The 10474-nt window shown below is 41.1% G+C and overlaps 1 protein-coding gene across 1 annotated transcript in view; it reads right to left on the minus strand.

Annotated features, from left to right (window-relative positions):
• Positions 1-2777: 2777 nt before the first annotated feature.
• The window catches only part of LOC109479750, a 13277-nt gene continuing 5580 nt past the window's right edge, over positions 2778-10474 (minus strand). The window contains exons 5-11 of the mRNA XM_019781738.1: positions 9355-9450; positions 8267-8337; positions 6563-7476; positions 6077-6177; positions 5735-5884; positions 5444-5639; positions 2778-4610 (exon numbers count right to left, since the gene is read on the minus strand). Of these exons, the coding sequence (XP_019637297.1) occupies positions 3385-4610; positions 5444-5639; positions 5735-5884; positions 6077-6177; positions 6563-7476; positions 8267-8337; positions 9355-9450 (2754 nt within the window). The 3' untranslated portion in view covers positions 2778-3384. The remainder of the gene's footprint in view (positions 4611-5443; positions 5640-5734; positions 5885-6076; positions 6178-6562; positions 7477-8266; positions 8338-9354; positions 9451-10474) is intronic.

Raw genomic sequence — 10474 nt, forward strand, 5'->3', positions numbered from 1 at the left:
CAAAACTTGAAAGACTCTTTAGATATGGCCAATGTAATATTTAGGAAAGTTTATCTGTGTTATATAAAGAAAGTTAAGATTTATTTGGTGAAAGCATACATATGTAGCACCAAGTAGCACATAACTGTTCACTAATGACTGTTTTCCTCCACGCTCCAGTTTCGTTATGGGTTCGTCGCAACATCTGCCCTAAGTTGATTCAAATGAAAATTTATTGACAGACAGGATATTATGGCACTCAGTACGTCACAAGGTACTTTATATTCGCGGTAGCAAAATTTCGCGGTCTGAGAAAAATGGACATGTTTGCAGAACTATATGTTCACAGTGGCGGTAAGTGCAAAAGAAAGAAAGTCTGCGAATTATAATGACAATTTTGTGGTACAGAAGTGACCGCGAAAACCACGAATATAGAGATACCGCTAATATATACTGATTTACAGTTTATATACATGTACTAAGTACTGTCCCCTTAGCTTGTTACCTTCGCCAAGGTTATGTTTTCAGTAGCGTTTTTCTGTCCGTTTGTCTGTCTGTTTGTCTGTCTGTTTGTGAACAGCATAACTCAAGAAGCTTAGTATGCATTGTCATGAAACTTGGTAGGTGAGTAGGTCTTGATAAGACCTAGAAATGATTAGATTTTGGGCCCCCTGGCGGCTTTTGTTGGTACTGCAGCAGAACTTCTGGTTTTGATCTCTCGCGATCAGGACATGCTAGGGTCACGAATTTTGGTTGGTAGATAGCTCTTGGGATAGGGAAGAAGTGACATGAGTTTGGGCACCCTAGTTAGGATTGGACCTGCTTTTCACTGCTCCATCTCACAGGTTCCAACAGGTTCAACAGGGAGCTAGGTTCAACAGTTCAAATGCCATAAGGTAAGACTGTGTTTTACATCAACAACCTATGTTGTAATGCACAGACCGCCCTTCCACGAAAGAAAACCGGAACTGGCATCAAGCATTGCTGGGCGATTTCCTAGCGCGTTGACATACATGTACATGTACTGCAAAATCGGAACGTGGCGACTTATCAAGAGACTCCTAGCGACCCATTATTATGATTGCAGTGGTCCGGACGCAATTTATATGTCACATTTTGCACCAAAAATTGATGTTTTATTTGAAAAAATATTGGAGTGATTGTACTTTTCAACATATTTGTGCAATTATCTGACATTTATCGTTGACATTAAAACAGCCCACACAAGGCGCATTCACAAACTAATGCCATGTGTTTAAAAGCTTATAACTTAGCTCTCAGCCATGTTTATTTTAATTTTGGTCCAGAATTTATATTGAATGGCACATATATTTGCCACATACGGGTTGATTCAACTTACTTTGTGAAGAAAGGACCAGAGAATTTATTTTTTGTATCATCCAACAAAATTTACACAGACAGAGGACAGGCATGTTTTTGGTATTTGAATAGAGTTCAGCACCAAGGACGGGCCCGGGTGTGTTTTTAGTGTTTGAATAGAGTTCAGCACCAAGGAGAGGTGTGTTTTTGGTGTTTGAAAATAGTTCAGCACCAAGGACAGGTGTGTTTTTTAGTGTTTGAATAGAGTTCAGTACCAAGGACAGGTGTGTTTTTGGTGTTTGAAAAGAGTTCAGCACCAAGGACAGGCGTGTTTTTAGTATTTGAATAGAGTTCAGTACCAAGGACAGGTGTGTTTTTGGTGTTTGAATAGAGTTCAGCACCAAGGGAAGGTGTGTTTTTAGTGTTTGAATAGAGTTCAGTACCAAGGACAGGTGTGTTTTTGGTGTTTGAATGGAGTTCAGTACTAAGGACAGGTGTGTTTTTGGTGTTTGAATAGAGTTCAGTACCAAGGCCAGGTGTGTTTTTTGGTGTTTGAATAGCACCAAGGAAAGGTGTGTTTTTGGTGTTTGAATAGAGTTCAGCACCAAGGAAAGTTGTGTTTTTGGTGTTTGAATAGAGTTCAGTACCAAGGCCAGGTGTGTTTTTAGTGTTTGAATAGAGTTCAGTACCAAGGACAGGTGTGTTTTTGGTGTTTCAATAGAGTTCAGCACCAAGGGAAGGTGTGTTTTTAGTGTTTGAATAGAGTTCAGAACCAAGGACAGGTGTGTTTTTAGTGTTTGAATAGAGTTCAGTACCAAGGACAGGTGTGTTTTTGGTGTTTGAATGGAGTTCAGTACCAAGGACAGGTGTGTTTTTAGTGTTTGAATAGAGTTCAGCACCAAGGGAAGGTGTGTTTTTAGTGTTTGAATAGAGTTCAGTACCAAGGACAGGTGTGTTTTTGGTGTTTGAATAAAGTTCAGTATCAAGGACAGGTGTATTTTTGGTGTTTGAATAGAGTTCAGTACCAAGGACAGGTGTGTTTTTTGATGTTTGAATAGAGTTCAGAACCAAGGACAGGTGTGTTTTTGGTGTTTGAATAGAGTTCAGTACCAAGGACAGGTGTGTTTTTGGTGTTGTGAATAGAGTTCAGAACCAAGGACAGGTGTGTTTTTGGTGTTTGAATAGAGTTCAGTACCAAGGACAGGTGTGTTTTTTGATGTTTGAATAGAGTTTATAACCAAGGACAGGTGTGTTTTTGGTGTTTGAATAGAGTTCAGAACCAAGGACAGGTGTGTTTTTGATTGGTATATGTAGGTCAATAAAAATAAGATTCGTAAACTACAACTACGAAGACTCTTTACATGGCCAATATTTGTAGTAAGACAAGACAATCCATTTAAGCCTTCTCAAGTTATTGTGTCCACAGACGGACACACACACACACACACTCATACACGAACACACATGGCGAAGGTAAATTGTACTATTGTGTGATTTATCTGTGTAATTTCAAAGCCATAAGAAAGTAGCCATATTGAAAGGTGCACAAAACATCAGTGTTGTTGCTTTCACAGTTGGTTTGTTTGGGTTAGAGAACTGTACACCCTCAGTAACAACAGCAACATTAAAGGTCACCCTAAGCACATCAAAGTGTCATGAAAGTCAAGGCATGCATAGATATTGTTTGTACAGAGTCCTGTATGTACTATCAACTCATGGCCAACAATTATTATGTCAGGAGTAAGAAATGTTGCATTTCATGTTTGTAATGTACAATGTACAAATACTTAATTGATACCAATAAACCATCTATGTAGCTACTCTTCAGTACTGTATATATTCTATCATACATTGTTTAAAAATGTATAATACTACGTTTCATGTGAACTAACACTCCATATTTTTTTCATCATACACACAATACATCTATGATGTCCTGGCAACTAATAGATGAGGACACTGTCAAGTAATGCAAAAAGTCAGACTTTGGCACATAAACACACACATGCAGTACAAATGACATTAAAAAAGTCTGTGCATCACAATCAGTGATGCAAAACCTGATGCATGGCTGAGAGGACATGATCAGTCAATCAATCCACAGACCCGCAGCAGGTTTTGGTGTGATTCTTCCCAGTACTTGGACTCCAACAGCTTGTTCTTGAACTCTGCTGCCTTCTCAAATTCAAAGTCAGAGTACTTCAAGGTATCAACGATCTTCTCTGCCCATAACTTTGCGGTGACATCTTGGTCGGACTCCCTCACGCTTGTTTTCACGATCCTGTGCCTCATGTCTGGATGGCATTTCTTCTCCTCAATCAAGTCCCTGATCATATCTGCTAGACCTGACTTGTCAGAGATGAGTACGGGGATGCCTGCTGCGATGGCCTCCAGACCGATCAGTCCGAACGGCTCGGCACGGGACGGCATCAGGACCAGGTGGGCCTGCTGCATGTCCTGAGCGATGTCCTCCTGGCTTCCACACGGCAGTAGTGTGGGTTTGATCTTACCACTGTGCAGATTCTCCTCCAGGATTCTCTTGCTTGCTTCCCAGTCATTTTCATCTATCCCACGAACACGCAAACTGACATTTGTAATCTTCTCTGCAACCTGCCCCATGGACTGTGCTACCAGGTCATGGCCTTTCAGCTTGTCCACTTTGGTCACTCTCCCGACAGACAGCACGACTTTCTGTCCTCCTCCTGGTCTGACAGAGATGGCTTCAAACACTGGGGATGGTCTTGGAAGAAACAAGAAGTGTTCTCTTGGTTTGCTTTCTCCAAGAGACCTGTACTTTGTCTCGAAGTGATCGTAGATTCTTCCTCCCAATGAGAACACGGCATCTGCATTCTTGGCATCCTCGAGGATGTCTTCCATCTTCTTCCCTGCAGCCATCGCCTCCTTAGTTTCCTTGTAGTACTCTGTGTCTTCTGGCATGTCGTGGTTAAAAAGGACCAATTTTGCGTGTTGACAGCGGTTCTCTTGTATGCTCTTTGCAGCTCCACTTGTGACATCTGCATGGCCCACAATGCACTTCAGATCCTGTGGTATGTCTGGGTAACGACTGATGTGGTCAAAAGTCAACCATTCAGGACATGGTGGCCTCAGGTCCCTGGGATGGCGGGCAGGCAGATGCAGAATGATACCATCCTCTTTGGCACACTTCTTGTCTTCTTCAGATGCTTGCAGAGCCGTAGCATGAACTGTAGCACCATGCTGTTGCAGAAACTTTGCAACCTGATGGTTCGTGGTAGAAGGACCTCCATGAAATTTACCATACTCATGGCTAACCATCAGCACAGACTTGGCCACTGTAAAGGGAAAAGGTCAGTTGTAACTGACAACAAAGCTCTAAGTTGAATTATTAACTTATAGATACCATGATATAGAGAAATACATATTAATAGTGTGTTTCAAGAAAATATTACCTTGTTTGGACTGCATGGCAAAGGGAAAGCTATCAGAAACTAGGACAATCCTGCCTAGAACATTCTTGGGATCACATAAAGAGACTGTCGCTCAAAAGTACGGAACAGAGTGAAACAAAGCATAGGATCAGTTGAATACCGGTACCTCCTAACTACTGTAAAGAAAAGGAAACTGAAGTGGTATGGATGGCAACATGCCACAGTCATCGGGACTAGCCAAAACTATCATGCAAGGAACAGTACATGGGTGAGCAATGGAAATGATAGGAGGATAATATCAGAGAATGGACCAGCAGGACACCAATTAAGTGAAACATTAAGAGGATCAGAAAAGCGAGAGGGTTGGAGATACATGTAACTGGTGGTCAGATCATCTGTGGTCCCCTAACAATTGAATAGTTAGACTAAGGGATAGATGAGATGAGATACCAACTGCAGATAACTGTCATTGACAAGTTTTGTGTGAAAAGTTCTCGTCAACTCAAGTATCTTGCATGATCAGCAATTTAGCATTGCACATACATGTATTACTGTAACAGAATATTATATACGTAAATACTGATTATGGCTAAGCACTGTAGGTCTTAGGCTATTTTAAGCTTTTTAAAAATTTTTTGTTAATCCCTGTGTTTTCGAATCATTCATTTTTAATTAATATGTTGTCAAACAAATTCTACTGAACAAAAAGAAAAAAAAGAGAAGGCTGGAGACTGTACCAGGATGCTCAGCTCCATCTTGACTTGTTGACTTCTGGCCTCGTAGTTTTTCTACCTCGGCTTTCAACGTGTTGTTTTCCTCCATCAGCTGTGCCCACTTGTCCTCCTGCTGCCCGTCACCAGAAGACCCTCCGGCTGCCAGATGCTTGGCTGGTGGCCCACCTGATGTATCTGCTGGCCGCTTAACTGGTTTGACCTGTAAAAGCAAGCAATGGAACTTTTTATCAATACATGTAGGTAGAAATAGAAAAAATGGAATTGTAAACACCAAAGCCAACTTGGTGCAAATACCTTAACCCTGCCTGCCTCCTTTGCCAGACGGTCCATGCCAAAGTCACTCAGCTCCTGCTGAAGCTTGTCCATGGATGCTTCACTGTCTGTCTCCATCCACTTCAACAGTACCTTGTTGGCCTGGGAACTTGGTGTTTGGGTCTTTGAAGCCTGACAGGAGAAGGGTAAAGCAATAAATACATTGACGCAATTAATGAGTTTTGTAGAAAGTACATCTCAAAGTAGCAACATTCATACATTTGTGTATAGATACTCTCTGAGAACAGGCATGAACCATCTTTTATTTTCAAACAAAACCAAATGTTGACAGAACCAATTAATATTTACTTGGATAGTGCTCACCTCATCTGTGGAAAGCCCAAGTGCTCCGGCCAGATCTTCCACCTCGTGTGCTTTGGTCACATTTTTCGAGAAACGGGAGAAGAGCTTCCTCAGTTCTTTATCTATAATAGATGAAACATTGACAGTATTTGTAATTACTGCAATTTCATACATTCCAATTTTAGCCTTCATGAAAAAAGTTCAGCACATATCTCTGTGACTCTTTGAGTAGATATCTTTTTGATTTTAAGAAAAATGCATGATAAAGGTTATAAAAAGTTATATCATGTTGTACACACAGATATCTACACAATTGTCATTTATAAGTCACAGTTTCTTACCTGACCTTATCAATATTGGGCCACATCATATAACTGCTGGTTCTACAGCCAATGGATCTACAAATACTGCCAGTCACACATGGTATTTAAGGCATTTACATTGTGTCTTTCATATTGATTGATAAATTTATCCAATTCTTATCTTGCCTTTCCCCTCCATACATACCTTCCTTTTTCTTAAGCTCTCTTCTGAGGAAGTCCATGATGGCGGCTGTGTCTTTCTTACAGACATCAGGAGGGGGATATATCAGGGGGTTGACTCCAATGACCACGATCATAATTTGGGTCATTCGGCCCAGATTCAAGGGAAGGCGGGAAATTCTGTTACGTGACAAGTTGAGCTCCCTGATGTTGGACAGGCTCATGACTTGTTCAGGAACTGATTTGAATATGTTTCCAGCAATGTTAAGCTCCAACAGTTCTGACAGTTCCCCAACACCATCCGGTAATGACTCCAGGCCACTATTCTCCAGATCTAAGACTTGTAGGCTCTTCAGTCTGCCGATGTCTTCAGGAACAAGTGAAGGTTTACCCTGCCCAGCCCAGTTCCCCATGTATAGCGTGTTTAGACCCTCCAGCTGCAGCACCTGTCTGGGGAACTCATCAAACTGACAATCATTTATATGAAGCCTTAGCAGTTCTTTGAGCTGAGATATCTTGTCAGGAAGACACTTGAGGGGGTTGTCTCCCACGTCCAAGAACCTGAGTTGAAGAAGTGAACAGACTTCCTCTGGTATCTCTTTGAATACATTGTTCTGGATGTTGAGATGCTGAAGTTGTTTTAACCTGGAGAATCCATCAGGCAATGTTTCCAACTTGTTGTGTGACAAGTCAATGACCTGTAGGTTGGGTAGAGTGGTGATTGCCTGGGGCAGTTGTGTCAGAAGGTTGTTGTCAAGTTCAAGCCTCTGAAGCTTCTGTAGTTGCCCTATCTCCTCAGGTATGCTCTTCAGCCTGTTGTTAGACAGGACAAGATGTTCGACATCTCTGTTGTCAAACACGTCGGCTGGCACGGAGGTCAGTCCTCTACCACGGAGGTCAATAGTGAGCAAGCCATCAACAACTTTTGGTTGAAGAGCTAAAAAATTACAAAAGAGATTGTTTTGAAATGAGCATTTTTGTCAGAAAATGAATGCAGAAAAGATGTCTCACAACATGTAGCATATATACAAACTCTTTAAGCAAATATTTCACTAGAAGAAAAGAATAATTAGCTTATTTAGGAATATGAAGCAACATATTCTATACAACATATAATGCTAATCAATTAAAATTAATGGCCTAATATACATGTATTCAAGTATAATATTTCTGTACAATGCAAGTAATGTTATTCATAACATTCCATTTTTTAATGGCATTCCATTCTATGTCTGATATTTGGCCACTACTGAGAGAACCTGTTATAAGTTATATTATATGATATAAGAAAACTTGACAGGTCACAGAAATTAAGAGAAATCACAGGAGAACTCACAATGGTTGGTGACAAAAAGACACATTGACACTGAATAGAGAATGACAGGACAGGATAACCATTGCTGTTCAATGGAAAAATACATTTACTAAAAGAATTGCTAGTGACAAAAAGACTTATTGACACTGAGGCAAAAATATCTCCTATCAGAAACCATGTAGAATGGAAAAATACAGCTCACCAATGTTGAGATGCTTCTACATTGCTGATGTCTTACCCTGCAGGAAACAACAGGATGTTGATGTTTAGAACTTTATAAGTGATCTCTTAGACAAAATTTGTATAAGTTTGGACAAGATATACTGTGTATATTGTATACCACGTTGAACGCATTGTATAATAGACATGAGCCACATATTTTGCTAATAGATGTACACGTATTTTGGACTTACTTCAAACACCTGGAACACCTGCTGCACATCCTCTTGTACTGCAACTTCTTTTGCTGTCTTATTATAATTGTCCTGTATGTAAAGTCAACATATCCATCAAGCCATTAATACTAAAAATCATCATAATATATTGATTCTTGTCTTTTCTGGTTGCACAAAAAGGAGTTTGTAATAAGATGATATTTAATCTCTCTTGGTTTATCTCAGAATGATTGTTACTATATGTCAGCTAAGTCTAGAAACATTAGAAACAGTTTCAGGTTGTTCCTTCAAAACAGAAATTTATGCATGCAGGGCTCAAAATACCACCTGCATATGCAGGTCTGTACAGGTAAAATTGGAGCTGTGCAGGTATTTCTGATGTCTACCTGCACCTAACCTGCACTGGTCCATGTACTGGGTACATGCAGGTTAGTGTAGGTAAAATTGGAGCTGTGCAGGTATTTCTGATGTCTACCTGCACTGGTCCATGTACTGGGTATATGCAAGTTAGTGCAGGTAAAATTGGAGCTGTGCAGGTATTTCTGATGTCTACCTGCACTGATCCATGTACTGGGTATAATACAGGTTGGTGCAGGTAAAATTGGAGCTGTGCAGGCATTTCTGATGTCTACCTGCACCTAACCTGCACTGGTCCATGTACTGGGTATATGCAGGTTAGTGCAGGTAAAATTGGAGCTATGGTATTTCTTATGTCTACCTGCACCTAACCTTCACTGGTCCATGTACTGGGTATATGCAGGTTAGTGCAGGTAAAATTGGAGCTATGGTATTTCTTATGTCTACCTGCACCTAACCTGCACTGGTCCATGTACTGGGTATATGCAGGTTAGTGCAGGTAAAATTGGAGCTGTGCAGGTATTTCTGATGTCTACCTGCACCTGTCCAAGTACCTGTTTTATATGTTCTTGTAGGTGTATAGAATAAATAATGGCAATGGTTAACAAACTGACAATGACAATGTAGATCTAACGTCATTCAGCATGAAATCAGTGAGTTAAATACACAGTAGTGATGTCCCCTTTCTCAGTGCCAGCAATTGACATTTGACATGTGACAAAGTGCAAAAACATAGTATAATATACATACATCGTTCCTAATAATAGTGTTGGCTCCAGCCCTCAGCAGTACTCTGACACACTCGGGGTGTCCTCTCTTTGCTGCATGATGAAGGGGAGTCTCATTCTGTAGGTACAGCAAAGTGTGAGATGGTCAAATTTTAAAGTATCTACAGTCACTGAACATAACAGTCTTGCCATGTAACCAAATGACTACACAGGCCCCTTTAGTCCCCCCCCGAATGAAGGGCCAACAGGAAACCGAGAGGACTGCTGGCCCGGATAGAATACACCTGTCTGTCTCTAATCCACTTGTGATTTCAACCTATAATGTTCGCACTCTTCACCAACAAGGTAAGATACACCAGCTCTTCTCAGGCTGCCAGGATGTAGGCATTGACATTGCTGGGATCCAAGAACATCGTCTTATTACACCCAACCAGACTGATGAACTGTGGTCTGATGATAGAAGCTATGTCTTAATATACAGTTCAGCATCCGATAGAAGAGTAGGTGGAACTGGTATATTACTGTCCAAGCACATGTATAAGTGTCTTCAGAACGTTGTATTCATCTCACCTAGAATCTTGGCAGCAACTTTCTATGGCAATCCCCAGTTAACAGTTACGGTTATTTATGCGCCAACTGAGAGTGCAACAGCCGACGAGAAGAATAGTTTTTATCAGTCTCTCTCTAGTCATCTGGAACAAGTAAAACGTCACAATGTCCAACTAGTGCTTGGTGACTTTAATGCCCATATCGGATATGACAGTCATGTTGCAAGTCCCACTGTCGTAGGCGAGTTCTGTTTCTATCCCGAAACCAATGATAATGGGGAGAGATTGGTCGCCATGTGTGAGGAACTACAGTTTCGTCCTGCCCAAACGAGATTCCCACAGCCGCGGGGCCGTCTCTGGACTTGGACCCACCCCGCAGGTTCAGTTCACCAACTTGACCATATCCTGATAAATAGGAAATGGGTCAACTCCCTTAGGAACTGTCGTGCTTACAACACGGTTGAGCTGGATTCGGACCATAGAATTCTAAGCATCACCTTGTCGATAAGCTTGAGAACATCTCGGGGAAAACCTTATAAACGAAATAAATTCAACTGGGATGTACTGCGGAACACTGCTGCCCAGGACAGTTCG

This window comes from Branchiostoma belcheri, unplaced genomic scaffold (assembly GCF_001625305.1).
Source record: "Branchiostoma belcheri isolate BF01 breed outbred unplaced genomic scaffold, Haploidv18h27 scaffold5, whole genome shotgun sequence".
NCBI classification, from domain to species: domain Eukaryota; kingdom Metazoa; phylum Chordata; class Leptocardii; order Amphioxiformes; family Branchiostomatidae; genus Branchiostoma; species Branchiostoma belcheri.